The following is an 18,365-nucleotide window of genomic DNA, read 5'->3' as shown; positions in this document are numbered from 1 at the left end:
TTTAAGAACACCCAACTTTATTTAAATTAAAATGGTAGTAGACATAATAAAAAAATATATGAATGACATTCAATTAGTGTCCACCACCCGATCCATATCCATATCCAGAACCTTCGCCATAACCTGAGCCAGATCCGGATCCACTCCCTTGTCCCGAACCCGATCCTGAGCCATATCCTGAACCACCACCTTGACCAGAGCCACGACCAAAGTCTGATCCTGCACCAGAACCAGCATAGGATCCAGCACCAGAGCCAGAGCCAGAACCAGAATCAGAACCAGAACCGGAGCCAGAGCCAGATCCACTACCACCACCTAAACCAAGACCAAGTCCGAGACCAAGGCCAAGTCCAAGACCACCACCACCATTACCACCTAAATTCAATCCCAAATCTTTTCTTGCATGACGACTTTCACTAGTGAAGGCAAATGAGAGCACAAGGAAGGATACAATTATGGCTTTTGAATATGCCATTCTTTTTGTTGAGATCTCTTAACTTATCTCTCAATATATATAGACAATGTTCTTGTGACCTTTTAACATGCATTCTTTAGTAGTGATAAATGAAACATTGGCCACTAAGCTTTGTTCCTTGTAAAATAAATAAACGTAAGGCAATCTGAGTTTGTGGTCAAAGATGAGTTATTGCAAAGTGGAATGGGCACAAATAAAGGACCACCACCTCCCTCCCCGCACTAAAAATTACCTACCACATCACATGCTCTCTAGTGAGGATACGCATGCCAATAACCTTGTACGATATGATTTCTTCTACATTCGTGGAATACAGCGAATCATGTATCAACATATATGTAAATTAATTGTAACGATTTGTTGACTATTTTCCTTCGATTCAGTGAAGTTAAAATGATATTTAAGGAATATATATATATATATACATACAACATTTTTGTTTAAGAAATTCGATTGAACTCGAGAATCATCGACGAAGAGTCTATTTAATTATTTTCATAGTCTTCAGTCTTCTAGTTGTCACTAATTAAATACTCTTTCTTTCTTTTGTATGTTTTTCCAATATAAATAATTTGAAGGTTATATATAGTTTGATTAATATAATTTAAATTTTATAAAAAACAATAATTCATAGATGTTTATTTATTTTTTGAATATATGTATTTTACATATCAATTTGTGATTTTAATTTGTAATAAGTAATATATTTTTGTCCCATAAAGATTGGAGGGTAGACTTAATCTTCTATGGAGATTTTGTCTGACTTTTCTTCTTTATAAGCTTCACGTTTTATTGATTAAGAAGATAATTTTGATTATGACGGATGAGATGAAGGCTTAATATTAGCTCTCTAGAGGCTTTTGTGGGCCGACCAATTTTATTGGGTATGTTTGAGAAATTATTCTTTTTATCTGTGGACAGTGTGAAGCCATCGGATGTTATTTGAATGTGTGGGAACTCATTTATGATTTTTGAAGACTTTCTTGTGATTGTGAAGTAGTGATGTTTCTTGTGATTATTGAGAAATGTGATTTCCACCCTCAATTATTTGTCATTTAATCCACCTTTATTAAGCAAAAAACAGTACATCGCCGCGTTATCAAACACCTACCAAATCATTGGTTTTCGGCCATGGGCTAATAAAAGAACATCAAAGCTTATGGTGACAAACAGACAAACCCAAGTGATAAGAATCAGAAATTAGGCAGATTTCTTGTACGTAGGTCCATGTATCATTTTCATCACCTCATGAATGGGTTCCACAAACATTTGATGATCACAACCGTCTGATTTTAGAACAAGAGCATCTCTTATGAAGCCCTCATATGGTGGATCATTCCTACCTAAATATTATTCTTAATCAAAGTATCATTCATCAAGACCATTCATTTTCTGATTGATCAAAGACCCTGATTACCATCTAAAATAAAGATTATCTATATGACAATGCTAATGGTGATGATGATGACAATGGTGATGATACGAGGGCATTGAGGTCAAATTTTAAAGGTGATAGTGATGATGGTGGTGGAGATGATTATGGCAATAATAAATGTAAATATGTGATTTTTGAATTCGAAGATCACCTCTACAAGAATTTGGAGTCGTCATCATTTCTTTTTGTAAAAAGGTGTTAATGGTTATCCGAAAAGTATTTTTTTTTAAATTATCGTTTTGACATTAAAATGACTCTCATATGGATAAAGTACCGGACTATCTAAGATCTAAGTAAGTAGTTCAATTAGAGGGAGAAGAATGTGTTAGGCACCCCTCTTTCTCTCCATTAAATAATGGTAACCTGAATAACATGGTCATTTTTTATAAATAAAATAAAATAAAATGATCAAATGATTGACGACTTGTACCCTTAAAGGCAAGTGATTTCTCTTATGAAGCCCGCATATGGTGGATCATTCCTACCTAAATATTATTCTTAATCAAAGTATCATTGATCAAGACCATTCATTTTCTAATTGATCAAAGACCCTGATTACCATCTAAAATAAAGATTATCTATATGACAATGCTAATGGTGATGATGATGACAATGGTGATAATATGAGGGCATTGAGATCAAATTTTAAAGGTGATAGTGATGATGGTGGTGGAGATGATTATGACAATAATAAATGTAAATATGTGATTTTTGAATTCGAAGATCACCTCTACAAGGATTTGGAGTCGCCATCATTTCTTTCTGTAAAAGATTATTGGCTCGGATTATAAATATCATCTTATTGAAAAAGGTGATTCTCATCAAAATCTTGCCTTAGGGACATAATTTTTTAAAATTGTTGACTAATGGCTTATGGGCCCATTCATAGGTAGAGAAGGACCCAATTATCGATTACCTAAAAACGAGTTGAGTGAGGTGTGTACAAAGAGTGTTTAAGGATTTAAAATGATTTTCTTTTGAAAATGGTTACAACCCCTACACTTTCAACATAATCGAAGTTCGATCTATCAGAGGTAAGGGAAGGTGAACATTATGTTTTAGAAGTTTTCTAAAAGAAAAATTAAAAAAGTGAGGGGGGAGATAGAAAAGGAAAATAGAGAGGGGGGAGCTATGTTTTCTCTAACCCACTTTGAGGTATTGACTTCTTCTTTCCTTCCTTCTTTTTCTTCTTTTTTTTTTCTTTTTAAGTCCTTAGTAGAGTTATGTAAGTTCCTTTTAGAAGAGATGATATAGTAAGAGAGGAAGATAGTTGAGTAGAGAGGAGTTGAGAATTTTTAGTCTTTTAGGGTTTGATAGTATGAGTGATTGAGATAGATGACTTGAGATAGGGGATTTAAGTATCGATTTCTTGAGAGAGAGATGAGGGTATAGGGGATTCCAGTATGGGTTTCTTGAGAGAGAGATGGGGGTTTTTATAAGTATTGAGGATTATTTTTAGGGGTAGGATGGGATGAAAAAGCAAAAAGGTGGAGAATGACATGAGATTTATAAGTGAGATGTGTGGAATTTAGAGTTGGGAGAAGGGTATTTGTGGAAAGGGATGTAAGTGGGTACCTTTGATCCAAATGGGTTGGATCTCTCAACTCATTTAGATTGAATGTTAAGTGAGTTGGCAAAAGTAGGTTTTGGTTAGAAGAATGGTGGTGTAAATGGGTGATTGTTGATATTTTTAGGAGGGTGGAAGAGATGGTGCCTTGTGTCCGGTATAGGATGAGTGAGTTAGATGAGTTGATTAAGGAAATTGGGGTAGGGGGTATGGAGATGACTTATAGAGTGTTTTGAGGAGAATGTGATAGGGTTATGGTATGACGTGGGGTATGGGTTATGTAGCTTTTAGAGGATGATGATGGGGTTGGATAGAATGATTTTGGGAGGTAGGTTGTGATGATGATTAAGAGTTGCATGGATCTTGATTGGTTATGATCATGGATCTGGACATGGATTTTAGGTTTAGACTTGATTGGTGGGACTTTTGTCTTGATGAGAGTTTAGGTTTTAGGATTGGCTTAAATATAAGGTTTGGGTTAGAGTTGGATTGCATGGTATTATGGTTAGGTTAGGTTAAGGCATTGGCTAGGGTAAGGCTTGTTTTAGGCTGATGTTACAATGAATTTTAGGAAATTGAATATTTAGGTGGATTTAGAATGTGCTTGAGTTTTGGGTAAGAGGAGTGAAAGGTTGAGAAAGTAATGGATTTAAAGGCTTTATTGTGGGGTCTATGAGACCTTTAGGGGTCTTATGACCTTTTAATTTGATCAAAACAACAATTTTCAATGATTTGAACTTTTCAAATCTATTGATGGATTTTACTAGAAAATCAATATTTTTAAATCTTTTAGAACAGGTGCCTGTTCAAATTGGGGTGTCTACAATGAAGGCATTGGAATCATTTTTAAATGGTAATGATGACGACAATGACAATGATGATGGTGACATTGAGATCACTTTTCACTAGTTTCTAAGAAAAGATCAAGGTCAAAGGGACATATCATCAATTTCAAAACATAAGGAGGTATCTCAAATTTTTAGAAAAGTTTGAAGGCATACCCTTAGTAACCAAAGCATGGAGTGAGAGGGGGTGTGAGGGCAAGAGCGGGACATGAGAGCACCAAGTTCAAAAATATCTTATGATTATGTATTGAATTATATATAGGGTCAAGATCAAGGGACATATGTAAAAATAATGTAATAATAAAATAAATTCAAAATATGGATTAGAAGTTTTGGATTGAGCTGATTTTTTGTGATGATGATCTCTATGATGAGAAGGTCATCCTAAAAAAAATCAGTCTAATCTGAAACTTATAACTCCATCAAAAGTGATTTAGAATGTGGACTGTCGATTTTTTACCAATAATTTGTAAATCACTTTTGATGGACTTAAAAGTTTCAGATTGAGCTGATTTTTTATGAAGATGATCTTCTCATCATAGAGAACATCCTCACAAAAATTAAGCTAAATCCAAAATCTCTAACTCATATTTTGAACAACCATTGTTTTTACATATGTCCATTGATCCGCCCCCTTATATATAATATACTCATATCCCGATTTTATTATTGTATGCTTTATTTGCTTTACTTAATTTGGGCTACAACTCGGGTGGGTTGGGCCTAGGTGGGGATTAACTTGTACCCAATCCACACTCGACAAAGACCAACCCGTGCCAATGCCCAACCCGACTTAGGACATAAAATGCTCAATCCAAGCGCAGTTCAAGTAAAGTTGGTTGGGTTGGCTCGTTCCTCATTAATACTAGATAATTTAGTATTACTAATGGCTTATATAAGGAGAAGTGATATCTACAAAATATAATTTATAATTATTTATCCTAAAAAAGATGATGATGATTAACTAAAGTTTGAAATGTGAATAAAAAAGAAACAAATATATTTAAATATATTTTTAAATTATGGGTCTTGTTAACGCCATAAGAAAACACGTTAAACTGCAATAAATACACTTTGGAAATTAGAATAGGAGGGTATTTTGATAAAATAATTATTTTTTAAGTGTATTTTCGATACAAAATTCAATTTCCAAAGTGTATTAATTGCACTTTAATGTTTGCCCTTAGGGCACATGTTTAAAGATTTAAATTATGACCATATTAAGTTTGGATTTGGGCAAATGGGGCAAATTTCAGGTTGTGGCAATCCGATGTCTATGCCCGAATCCAACCCTACTTGATTCAGTTTAGAAAAATTCTGCCCGAACCCGAATGCAATCTAATTGTGCCCAAACCTAAACCAAGGTTGAGTTGAACCCATGGGGTTTGACGTTGGCCCGCCCAAGTTAGAGTCTTATACTCAATCCCTCACTATCTACTCTCTTTTTGCCAAAAACGCCTCTTCAACAATTTAAAATTAAGTATCGATAAATGCAAAGCTTGACTATGTCAATGGTGATACCACGCCAACTACCGCTTTCGATTAGTTATAACAAAATAATACTTGATCTATATTATTATCAGTAATTGAATAATCAACATATATTTTAATGATTGAAGTTTCTTATTCTCTACTAGTTTCAAATTAATTTTATAGTTGCAATAATATTTTAAACTCTTTAATATTAACATTTCATTACAATATTTGTTTTTAGGACAAACATGGTTAATAACCATTTAAGAAAAAAAAATAAATGATAGAAGACTCCTATAGTCGTATTGGATGAGGATTCGCAGCATGGTCGAGCTTTAACAGTAGTAGCAGCATCTGAAGGAGGAATTGTGTCTCCAAAAGAAAGATTGAAAATATAAAAGAGACAAGTCCTGTGGAGAGGGTAACTGGTATTATTATTCATCTAAATTTAAATTTTGTTAGATTATAAAAGTGAAAATGATAAGGGTAGTTGTATTTTAAAACATTAATAAACGGTTTTTGAAGATTATGTAGTAGAATGATATTTTCGTAGTTTGAAACTAACCACATGATTATATGGTGCATGATTGTATTAAATTTGAATGTAAAAGTGAGGAGATATATATATATTTTGGTGTTAAAATACTTGTAATTGGTTTTCTCTCATTATAACACCAAGTAGTTCGTATATGGAAGTTAACAGTCACGAACAAAGTCAAGGAACCCAAGATATGTTTTAGTTTATTCCAATATCTCAATTAACATAAATTTTTATTTGCAAACTCATCTCGGCCATGTAACAAAGAGTAGAATTTATATGATCTGAATATGAGAATTATATAACCTCTATTAATGAAATTTATCATGCAAAATGTGTTATAAATCAACTAAAACTTAAACTCATAAAAATATAATGCTTAATGATACATCTCATTATTTGTGCATGAAATTGAGATAAATAATAGCAATTGAAATATAATTACTATTGTCCTATTATTATTATTTTTTTCTAAAGTAGTTTCACTTTTCAAAATCAAATTTAAAAACATTACAATTTTAAATTTGATTTCAAGTTTTATTTCATGAAAACATGTGTTTCAGCCAGTTCTATAGTCCGAACTGAGACTTTAAAACTTGTGACTCAACTCACTCGATACGATTTAATTTCAAGTTTGACTATTTCACTTAAAACAATTTGTTGAGTCAACTTAAATACTTGGCCAAGTAAACTTGAAACAAACTAAATTGGATAAAAACTCGATCAAGTTGTGTGGTTATATTTAAAGTTGTTTAGAAGAAAAAAAAAACAATTATTGAAAATATGGTAAATTTGATATATTTTTAGACTCGGTTGAATGGATTCACGAGTTATGCAGATGACTCAACTTCCTGGAAAATCAATTTGATTTCGAGTTTTTTGAGCCCTTACCACAAAGCTTTATCTCAAATATTTGTATTAAATTGAATACATCATGTTTCTCCTTTTAACACTATAAGATTAATGCTTCTGATATTGACTAATCCCAGATTTTGAGTCATATTGGTCTTGTATGAAATTTAACACCATTTAATAAGATTTAGCTTTCTCCATATTCCCAACTTTTTTTCCTTCCAACTTAAGAGCAATTTCAAAATTATAGATTATGATTAGATGGGACTAAGAAAATTTGATTTTTTTCCCATCGATTTCATCTATTTGTGAAAATCGGTTCTTCTCGGTATTAAGCTCTTGGTTGAATGACTAAGAGCTTGACTTATTCAATCCAAAAGACTGAAGTATTTCACGTATAAAGTACAAATAATATATAAAGTTATTAATATTTTTACTTATAAAGCACCTATGGATATTATTTTAACCTACTGCTTGCACTCCAATACCTAATTTTTTGGGTTTGACCTTTGTTTTAATTTTTAGTTTTGTATTATATTCTCATGCTCTACTTTGTTCGTGTTTTGTGATTGATTTTGATTATGATCTCGTTGGCTCCAACTTAATTAAAGTATTAATTTTTTAATCTCTGTTTAAAATTAATATGAACTTACGTATTTCAAGATAGTATAATTTTGTAAACATTATAAAATATTTATTGCAAAAATTACTGAACTGACAATAATTTCTGTGGGCCTGAGAAAAAAAATGGAGTGCAACATTTTTTTAAAAATTATTTTTAGAGTGTAATCATTTAAATGGAGTGCAAAGGGGAATTTTTTAGTGATGGAGTGCAATTGGTAAGGATTTGTGTGCAACTAGTCGATCCCCACCCCAAAATAGAAACTGTTCCTAAGAACCCCACACTTTGAAGCGGACAGCTCACTTCAAATTCTAAAGAAACCCTCTTCATTGCAAGACACGTGGCATTTTGAATTTATTACTTACCCTACATTTCTGCAAATTTGGAAACACCTCCTTGAAAATGAACGTGTAATCCAACGGAAAGATTTAGATTTGCAAACGCAAATATAATAAAGGATTATTTCTAATTAAAAAAATTGAAGGATTTTTTAAAATTAATAACTTTAAACTAACCAAAGATTTAGATTTGCAAACGCAAATATGATAAAGGATTATTTCTAATTAAAAAAATTGAAGGATTTTTTAAAATTAATAACTTTAAACTAACCAACGTGATTATAGGATCTCAACTCGGCATTTAAAAGAACTATATTTTAGTATCCAACCACTTCTACCCGGTATTCTCTCATCTTAAGAATAAGGAAAATGCTGAACTGACTTCTTTCTATATAGAAATTAACACTGTGCTGACGTGGCAATGAGTAGAGAACCATTGATCGTTTTAGTTAAAAGAATATATGGTTCTGATGCCACATCAAGGACAGTGTCAAAGGAAGTCAGTTTAGAACGAATCTAATATTAAGGATTAAATAACTCTTACATTTTATTTTACTTGCACATTGTGGACCAACACACAAGAAATTCAAGTACTACTGTCTGTCATGGAAGCTAACACTAATAGCAAAGAAGAAGCTCAAGAAGTTTCAGTGAAGAAAACTAAGCCAAAGCCAACAAAAGTGATGAAGAATGTTCTCACTCCCATAAATATAATTTCCTTCATCATCTCTCTTCCACTCCTTGCAGTAGCTATATGGCTTTTGTTCATGAGAGATTATGATTGTGAATACCTTCTAAGGATGCCTAAATTGCGAATTGGTATCGCAATCAGCATGATAGTTGTGTTCGTCGTAAGCAATGTAGTCGTGTTTTTTGGATCACGGGTTCTAATACCCGGACTTGTTGTAGTGATGGTACCACTGATTATGATGCTCACCACGGGACTCGCCTTTGTGGGTGCTTACAAAATTGAGAGTCGGGCTGTGCCGGCTTCACCAATGTGGTTCAGGTTACGGGTTTATAATGATCATAATTGGGATAACATCAAGTCTTGCATCTACAACGTGAGAATTTGCGAGGACTTGGCATATAGAACATTGATGCTCACGTCATACGATTTCAGCTTGAAAAAAGTCTCACTCATAGAGGTAACTATGATTTTTCTTTGACATGCAAATTGTTGCTGCTTATTTACAGTTATGCTCGAATCACCAATCAGCGAAAAATAGCTAAATGATTTATTTTAGAAGTTGTTGTCATATATGTCTTGATAAATCTGTTTAGTGATTGATCAGGAAACTACTTCACATTTGAACCAATAATTTCGAGTCAAAATCATGGACAATTTGATATTTCAGGGACCAACTACTTACAAATCACAAGTTGTAAGTTGTATTTTTTTTAATCTTAATCTTAACCAAACGATTTACGTCTCAAGGGAAACGATTTAATCTTAATTTTCCTTCAACCCACTTCATTCTTCTAAGCTCCTATTCTCTTTGGTTGTAATAGTAGTCACAAATACTTTTTCTTGGCATCACAGCCATACGTATGACATGCAATTGTTACAAGATGGTGAAGATAAAAAGGTTAAAAAGAAGATAAAGTGAAATCTTCAAATAAATTTTTTTCTTTTTTTCTTTTTTTCTTTTTTTTTGAGTGATGATGATTGAGTGCAATCCTACTTATGGAGATTTTTAAGTTGATGCAGTGCAACTGGTATTAGGTGATCTGCAACTAGTTGGTCCCTTTGGTTATATATATAAGCAGGTCCCTTTGGTTATATATATAAGCAACTGGTATTAGGTGATCTGCAACTAGTTGGTCCCTTTGGTTATATTATATATATATATATATACTCATTTAGGTTACTGAGAGAGTGAAATTGAGCAGAGAAACTAGGATATCTGAATCCAGGATCTAGAGAGTAAAAGGAGAAATCCAGGAATACAATTTCTTTCTTGGAGTCGGTGAATTGCTCTCATCTCATCGGTAGTAATTGACACTGTCGATCCACATTATCTTCTTGGGTGTGTTTTCTTTCGTTTTAATTGCTATTATGGTTTGATCAGGGATTTCATGCTCACAAAAATAACACTTTCTTATTCATTGAAGTTTTTACTAACATCTAAATTTTTTTATATGTAAAAGTCCGGGTGTTGCAAGCCACCGACTTATTGTGAAATGGTTTACGTGAACGCAACCCACTGGAAGAAGAACGAAGATGTAACTGCAGACAGATTTTCTAAATTCGGTGATTGTGGGAATTGGAACAACAAACAGAACCAACTTTGTTATAATTGTGAGACATGCAAAGAGGGATTTCTATCAACCATACGACGACAATGGCAGAACCTAGGGATCTTCCTCATTGTAATGGCTATTTTGCTCATCATTGCACATTTTGCAGTGTTTTTGACAACAGTTATGTCAAGGAACAAAACCTAAAGAAAGGGCGTCTGGTGCTCAAATCCATCACTTAGAAAACAAAGCTCTAGATTCTCTCATGTAATGAAGTTTTTAAGTCTCTTCGGGTATTATTTTTTATGTTTATGCTCAGATTATTTTGTAAATGGAAAGTGATTATGGGGAAATAACATTGAATTTCTTCTCCTTCAACTGACGTAATTTTGTCTAAATGGTTAAAATCTCAATCTTTAGTTTGCAAGCCATCTTGACAAAGACAAGAAGAAGCAATTCTCAAATTTCAATAAAAGAACAGATTGATTGAACTGCTATAACATATTTTTGTTATCTTCCAATTTTCTGACAATAAATTTACCGGTCTAAACTCACACACAAACAATACATAGAAATATCACATGCACACATTATGGTAGATTTTCAGGAAATATCTCAGTTTTTCCTTTCTGATGCTTTGACGATTGATAGTAAGCTGATGCAACATACCCATCAAAGTTCAAGAAAAGTTACGAAGGATCCCGAAACTTGATTGCATAGATCATCCTTTCTTTCTCCTCTATCACTAGCTTTGGAAACAACGTGGGTTGAACTGCAGCTCTAGATTCCTGCCCACCACAAGACATAGTTTCTTAAGAAAATAAAATATCAATCACTATTTAAAGATGTTTAAGATTCTATAGACCGGTGAGCAAAGATAGAATATTGGCCTTCATTTTACCTTAAACGGTCATCATTCCATAGGTGGCATAAAATCATGAACTAAGGTCGGCAACTTGAGAGAAACATAGGCCTCCATAAATGTCAGAATAACTTGAGTTTCCGCAAGAAAGATCTGAGATTGTGTGAACACTACTTGAACTTGACGATGCAATGTCAATAGCTTCTTCCATTATCAGATCTTCATCTGAGACGAACCCATCTTCCGAACTTTGATTTCCCTCGAGAATACCGGCAGAAAGTGAGTCCCAACTATCATCCTCACTTGTGGAAGAACTTGTCAAACAATCATTTTCTGACCTCGCCTCATCGAATTCGGTATTTTCAGCATATTCAACGGGTCCCTCAAGCATACGACTCTGATGTTCGATAGAATTTTCATCTTGGGTTTGACCAGGTTGACCATTGTCACGATTGGAATGAAATGTTCCTCCTTGAAGAATGTTGCGTTCAGCCATTCTTGCAATTGCAATTGCAACTCCACCCGTTACCGAATTCAAGGATGGAAACTCTTGTTGGTTGATCAATGCCAAAGATGACACATGTTGATTTGACATATAAGTCGCACTTTCGGATCCAACAGTACCATTTGACTCTGAAGATTGATGTGCCGTACTTTTCTGCAAGCTAGTAGTCTGAATATAAGTACGTATTCATGTAGTTGAAATCCCAAATATCAGAATTATGATCCACCGAATAACATATGATGTTTTATCTTCACTAATTCTGTAAGGAATCCAAATGGAGAAATAAACAAAGCAGAAACAAAAATTAGAACCAGATCAACCTGAATAGATTGCCAAATTGCTTCCATCAACATGATTTCTTCAAGATCTAGCCCGAATTCCGCATGCCTACAGTGTTAATCTCTATCATTAGTTACCAACCAACACTAGGTCTAAAATAAAACCAAGGAAACGTAATTATATATCCAGAATCTTATTTTAAATTCTCTGTTAAAAAATCAGCTGTGTCGACTAAGTTTCACCAGGATCCAAGCTAGAATCTGCTACTCCAGTTTTGTAAAACTTGGGAGATCGTGATTGATACGATCAGTTTCTTAAATGAAAATGTTTCTAATGTGTGAGAAACAGTCGAGTGATCTATAATTGTGCAGACTTTGGACCAGCCTAGGTTAAGATAACGTTTAGAATTTTCTAAACAGCATGGAGGTTGGTTTGTGGCCAACCCAAGAGTTAACCTGGCATATTGACAACCTGAGTTGATGAACTTGAACACCATATATTTCAGTAACCATTCATTTTGGAATAGTAATAATAGATGTTTTCAAGAAAAATCTCAGTTTGAAATTAGGATTCATCACAATGTAATGAACTGTATTTTTTATCAATCCAAGGGCTGGCCAAACATTTGGAAATCTAGAACTGATGAACAATCAGAACATCTGTTAAAAGACTATCCTGTTGGTCTAGGAAACCTGACTTCTTATGAAGTTAGGCGTTCTCCATTTAAATGGCCAGGTTAAATTTAGAAATACGCCTTCGAGGATTCTCTTCCCTGTAAATTAATCTTTTCTCGTCAATAAATTTGATTTTATCCAAAATAAATAATTAACGGAAGAAAAAGAAAACTATAACCTACGAAATACGTTGATTTGTTTTTTTCTGAAGTGCTCAATATGGTCATATCTACTAAGAAAATCTCATGGCATGGACCAGTGCTACACCAATAAATCAAAGGCAATCACGTCAACTCAGGGGAATAATATTGAGGTCAACATTTTAAGCTACACTCATTCATCCTTGTAATGAGGAAGAAATTACCCCTATTCAACAAAAAATTTCTTCAGCGTGTTAAAATCTGTTACAGCTGATGAAAAAAGTGGATTCCTTACTGCCAAATTGAAGTCATCATGCAATAGCACTATTTTGCATCCAATTCATGCAGTTAATTATCATCAAAGACTTATCCAAAGGATTAGGAATCGGCTTTCAGGTAGTTAATAATTAACTCTAGTGGGCTAGGTCAGAATACCACAAACCTTTCATTCCAAGCATTTAAAGCAGGAGATCCAGCAAAATCGAGACCACTGCCAACCAAAGTAAGGTCCGAGTCTCTTACTTCCTGCAACCCACCTGTTCATTCAATCAAAAAGAAACTTAAGTAAAATCAGATATAAAGAGATAACAAGGAGATGAGATACAACAATAAGCAAGCATTTGAGATACAATTTAAATACATAACAACCCACCATAATTCGAGGTTGGAGACTCACCATTAGACAGCTCCCCAGAGCCTGACATTGGACATGGGATTTCCACAGGAGACAAAGTTTGATTGGCAGATGTGTTCTGGTCCATGTTTTGTGATTCTTGGAATAGCATTCTTGTTTTGGCCTCAATGACCTTTTGTTCTTCCTGAACCATCAAAAAGCAAACATAATAAGCTTTCAACGGCAACCCATTACACAAGTAAAGCCTATGTAGATATTATCCACACATGTAGATAAGAAGCTATATCTATACACCCATCAGAGATAAGAATCCATACAGCTTGCTCTAGGCCCTTTTCTTCCTGTGTCTTAGCACCTCGGTACTCAACAGCATAGCTGGAAGTTTTGCAAAATGGACACCTTTAACAGCTAAGGAATCAAATTGACAAAGGTTCAATGAGTTTATCATAACCAAACAATAACCATCTATCTCCAATAGAAATAAACAATAATTCCATAATGAATCCATATTGAACATTAAGTACTCCATTTTCTCTCCTATTGATAAAACATATGTCAGTATTTACAGCAGATTCTCTCATGCATTGTTGTTCAAACTAAAATTGCATATGTGTATGCACTTTCAATTATGGGGATTGAGGTAGTAAAGCAAAATGAATCTACTTCCAATAACAAAAATGTGGCTCCGGACAAAATTGAATGAAGGAATTGGATCCCTTCAGCCAACCCAAATCTTTGGGATAAAGCTATGATGATGAAGATGATGTATGCACTATTGAATTTTTTGAATATCAAAGTGGGTTTATGGTTTACTTTATATATGTCTCCTCATAAATAGTGACTCTCTACATGGGCATGTTTAATTAAGGTTGTAAAGATCACAAGCGTGCCCTGATCAACTAAAGGTAAGTGCTCCGACATGAAGGCCAGCAAAAATATTTAAGACTCCCAAGCTTTCCAATTGTGTTAGATGACCTAACATTTTCCAATTGAGTCAGCATAAAAGTGCTGCTGACCTAAATTTGAACTAACAATGTTAGTTCAAGTAACCAAGTATTAAACCATTCCCAAATTTCTGTTGGCGAAAAATGTTCATCTTTAAACAACCTTTTGTTTAGGCAGAATTTCCTTCTTCCATTTGTATGTAAATTGGAAGATTGTATTTAAGGCACAATTTCTTTAAACAATTGATCTATTCCACCAATTTCTTATTAGGGCACACCCCATTAACCATTTTTACACGCAATTATAACTGAATCACTCAGAAACAAAGGTCCACAAGACCATAACAATGCCCATATTTTCTTATATAAAAGAGAGTAAGAACCCATACTGGAATTTACATCCATAATTATGAAAAATGTGGTTTAGGTGCCTCTTCCTCGATAAAAGACAAATTTACCCTTACTACATTGACAAGAATAATGATCAATATTGCATTCACTAAGGACAAATTTGTCTTCTTAATTAAGAGGGGAAACCCTTTTGTCAGAATTCAAGAGCGCCGCAGTTAAAAACCTTAAAATGAAAACTTAAAAAAGTTTGTAAAAGAAGACGAAAGGATACTGAGCAGGACGAGCAGCATTTGCAGGCTTCATCTGCAAAAAGCACTCTGCAACAAAACCAAACCAAAGAGAACAATTCAATTAGAACTTAGGGGACTGTTTGGATAGCCAATCCAAAACAAAGAAAAATTGGGGCTATAACGAAACAGTCCTTTATTAACAAAAAGAAGAAAGTTTGAAAACAAACTAACCAGTGCAGATTCCCTTCCCGCAACATCTTGACCGATTTAAACTCGGATAGAACTGCATCACAACGAATTAAATTCAAAATAAAAACCTATAGACAGAAAAAATAAAAAATAAAAGATTCAATTTTTACAAAGGATTGGTGATAATTACGAAGAAACAAATTGGGCATTCTTCAAGATCAGAGTTTGAGTTGGAATCATCGACACCATCGAAGCAAGGAGCGAGTTTTTCAGAAAGAATTAGCTTTCGAAGCTTCTTGTAATCGACGTTCGATGGTTGAACAACGAGTCTTTGGGGTTTCGTGTATCGTTCCTCGACTGAGTTTCTCCGTGCTCTGCAAATTCGATTCCCCATTGATCATCAAAGAGAGTAATCTTCATCGATTTCTGTTTCTTCTCATTTAGGGTTTGTTCTTTCTTCCTTCGATATTGATTGATTCTTCGCTTCTACAGGTTTTGCAGAGGCGCAAAGCAAAAGAAGAAACAGAGAGAGAGAGAGAGTGTAATGAGAAGGACAACACGCAAAGTAGTCAGCTTCAGCTGCCTTTTGTTTTTGGGGCTTTTTTTATTTACATCCTTGTATAATAAGGTATATTTGATAGACCTCCAATGATTACTTTAATTTAATTTACCCCTTCAACTTTGACTTAATTAAAATCAATGACATAATAATGCCCTACACTTTTCGTTCATTCAGTAGCTACATTAATTTTTTTTTCTCTTTTATTCACTAATTGTCGAATTATTCTAAGTTCATCGTTCCATTAATATTTAAACTCAGTAGATTTAGAAAAAAGTCTGATTGGTGATTTATAGGTATGGATCTCATTGGTGTGTGATCCCATGAAATAATCAATATAATCGAAAACATGACAATTCGTTAGAGTCAACATCTGTAACTTCAGTTGACATAAACCAAGTACCAAGATCACAGTAGCATGGACTATATGTATTTTTATGGATAAGAGATAGGGGTGTCAATGGATAGTCGAAAATTCGAATTTGATTCAAATTGGAATTCCAATAATTAAATATTATCTGAATTTTCGGATATCGGATTTGAATTCGGATAATTTTATATATTAAAATTCTTATCGGATACAAATTCAAATATAAACATTTCGAATCCGATACTATCCTATTCAAAATAATATATATTATTTTATTTTATTTATTTATTATATACATAGTATAATATATAATAGGTTTTTTTTTAAATAATAAAAAATCAATTGGATAAGGAAAAATTATATTTTTTTTAATATACAAATTATTCGAATTCTAATCGGATATAATCCGATATTTTGATAGGATAATTGGATTCGAATTTGAATTCGAATAGAGTTTTAGAATATCCATCGGATTTGAATTCGAATTTAGATATCAGATAAAAATTATGGATTTAAATTTGGATATTGTTGTATCCGAGTCGATAAGCATCCATTGACAATACTAGATAAGAGGCAATGATCTAACGTTGTGAAAAAGATAAGTAATTATGGAAGAACTGCAATGATATGCACATAGCTTGTCAAACCTAGTACTTGGCATACGATTGCACATGTGTTAAAAAAAAACTAACATTCATAATTGTTAGTTCCTACAACTAACACACGTGTTATGGGTGAAGACAATAAGACCAAGATATGACATCATTCGGAAGTGATACGTTCGAGTGGAATAATAGAATTAGATGTCAAAGTGATATGGTCAAAGAAGTTGAAAACCTATAAATTGACAAAAATTAAACAAGGAGTAAAGTATGTAATATCGAATAATCAAAGTCCATAGTCTTCTGATTTGAGAGTCAAAATATATATAAAAAAGAGACGGAGAATTTGATAAGTAAGATTAGAAGAGGATTCGGTGTATTGGTTAGACTTGAGATCCCTCAATAGTTATTATATTTGGGGATTTTATAGTGAATTATAAAAGTTAACCAAATAGAATGATTGGAACGTTAATCTTTGATTTTGAGGTGTGTAGATTCATTGAGGGTGGTAAAGCTAACGTTCATGGGTCACTATAACCTTTATAATATGTGATGTGATCCTTACCATGGTTTTAAAACTTGTCTGAGACCGAGACATATCACTTGAGTTAACTTAGTATCGGAGTTGGATGAAACCAACTCACAAAGTCATTTTTTAACCAAGATTTAGGATTCATGTTTAATTTTTTGATTTGTCTCACGAGATGTCTCAAATGTATCAGAAAACTCATCTTAGACGACTCGGTATCAGACTTGAACGAGACAAGACGAGAAATGAAACCGACTTTTAAAACCATGGTCCTTACTCCTCATATGTACGGTGTAGAGTTAGCTAAGCGAACGCTATCCAGATTTTAAGGGAAAGTTCTGGGAGGCGACTAAAATTCTCTTTAAGTATAGGGAGATTTTTCAAATATTTTTATAATCAAATGAGTTAAAATGAAAAAGTCTTTGATTTATCTTTTTATAATTTGACCTACTAATTGACTAAAATATCCTTACTTTGTCATTAGAATAGCGGAATTGCCCCTTGCTGACGTGCTCATACATGCACTTTTTGTTTTCTTATTGTCGGGAAAAGAAAAGGTTCTGTCTGGCCGTACATCCAGCGTCAAACACGATTCGATGATTTCATTTTTAAAGACGAAATTACCCTCCTTACATAGTGGATTTACGGTGAATCCGAGGAGTTTATGGGCCGTGCATTTACCATGGACAAGCCCATACTCCAAGCTTGTTAACTCCTTTGATCATCACAAGTATTTGATGGTCCCATGACCACTATCTGGCCCAACACAGTTTACTAGTTTCATCACCATCAATGCCTAATCCCTAGTACTGGGTTTCGATGTTGATCAAGAGCTTCCAACAACATTATTGGTTCTTCATTCATCTCTTCCTATGAATGCTTTGACGATCAAATCAATAATAAGATAAGCAAAGTTTTAGTTCTTGAACGTTAAAAGTTTATATTTTTTTCTCAATCTAAAGGTTTTATTTATAAATTTTTAGAAATTTTGAATATATTGTTCAACCAATTGACGTATCATTTAGGATGGCATCATGTGATTTAACGTTATGTCTTGGGTCTGTTGCCTTGGTGCACTCTATGGAGTGCGTCAGATGAGCTCATTGACAAC

General features: G+C 33.6%; 3 protein-coding genes across 3 annotated transcripts; 1 reads left to right on the top strand and 2 right to left on the bottom strand.

Moving 5' to 3' along the window:
• Positions 1-527, bottom strand: LOC147392810 (uncharacterized). The gene has a single exon (XM_086456512.1). The coding sequence runs from the start codon at positions 473-475 to the stop codon at positions 74-76; it is 402 nt and encodes a 133-aa protein (XP_086312638.1). The 5' UTR covers positions 476-527; the 3' UTR covers positions 1-73.
• An 8,205-nt stretch (positions 528-8,732) lies between these two features.
• Positions 8,733-10,593, top strand: TET15 (tetraspanin15). Its single transcript, XM_086456421.1, has 2 exons — positions 8,733-9,293; positions 10,297-10,593. Exons 1-2 carry the CDS (start codon positions 8,751-8,753, stop codon positions 10,591-10,593), a joined length of 840 nt encoding a protein of 279 aa, XP_086312547.1. The 5' UTR covers positions 8,733-8,750.
• A 257-nt stretch (positions 10,594-10,850) lies between these two features.
• On the bottom strand, positions 10,851-15,743 carry LOC147392808 (E3 ubiquitin-protein ligase DA2L-like). The gene is made up of 9 exons (XM_086456472.1): positions 15,385-15,743; positions 15,237-15,288; positions 15,047-15,092; positions 13,798-13,879; positions 13,523-13,664; positions 13,289-13,382; positions 12,074-12,140; positions 11,288-11,906; positions 10,851-11,174 (listed from the first exon to the last, which is right to left on the bottom strand). The coding sequence occupies exons 1-8, from the start codon at positions 15,586-15,588 to the stop codon at positions 11,322-11,324; spliced, it is 1,272 nt and encodes a 423-aa protein (XP_086312598.1). The 5' UTR covers positions 15,589-15,743; the 3' UTR covers positions 10,851-11,174; positions 11,288-11,321.
• Between the last annotated feature and the right edge of the window lie 2,622 nt (positions 15,744-18,365).

Source organism: Akebia trifoliata, chromosome 10 (genome assembly GCF_017979445.1).
Source record: "Akebia trifoliata isolate Shusen 1 chromosome 10, ASM1797944v1, whole genome shotgun sequence".
In the NCBI taxonomy this organism is placed as follows: domain Eukaryota; kingdom Viridiplantae; phylum Streptophyta; class Magnoliopsida; order Ranunculales; family Lardizabalaceae; genus Akebia; species Akebia trifoliata.
This window is presented reverse-complemented; position numbering and strand designations above follow the sequence as displayed.

What these genes read in the sequence shown, in the direction of transcription:
- LOC147392808 (XM_086456472.1), bottom strand. Translation starts at nt 15,588, where the DNA reads ATGGGGAATCGAATTTGCAGAGCACGGAGAAACTCAGTCGAGGAACGA. An exon ending in CGGGAAGGGAATCTGCACTG is followed by an intron (nt 15,093 to 15,236) that starts GTTAGTTTGTTT and finishes GTTTTGTTGCAG; the next exon opens with AGTGCTTTTTGCAGATGAAG. An exon ending in AATGCTGCTCGTCCTGCTCA is followed by an intron (nt 13,880 to 15,046) that starts GTATCCTTTCGT and finishes TAGCTGTTAAAG; the next exon opens with GTGTCCATTTTGCAAAACTT.
- LOC147392810 (XM_086456512.1), bottom strand. Translation starts at nt 475, where the DNA reads ATGGCATATTCAAAAGCCATAATTGTATCCTTCCTTGTGCTCTCATTT.
- TET15 (XM_086456421.1), top strand. Translation starts at nt 8,751, where the DNA reads ATGGAAGCTAACACTAATAGCAAAGAAGAAGCTCAAGAAGTTTCAGTG. An exon ending in AAAAAGTCTCACTCATAGAG is followed by an intron (nt 9,294 to 10,296) that starts GTAACTATGATT and finishes TATATGTAAAAG; the next exon opens with TCCGGGTGTTGCAAGCCACC.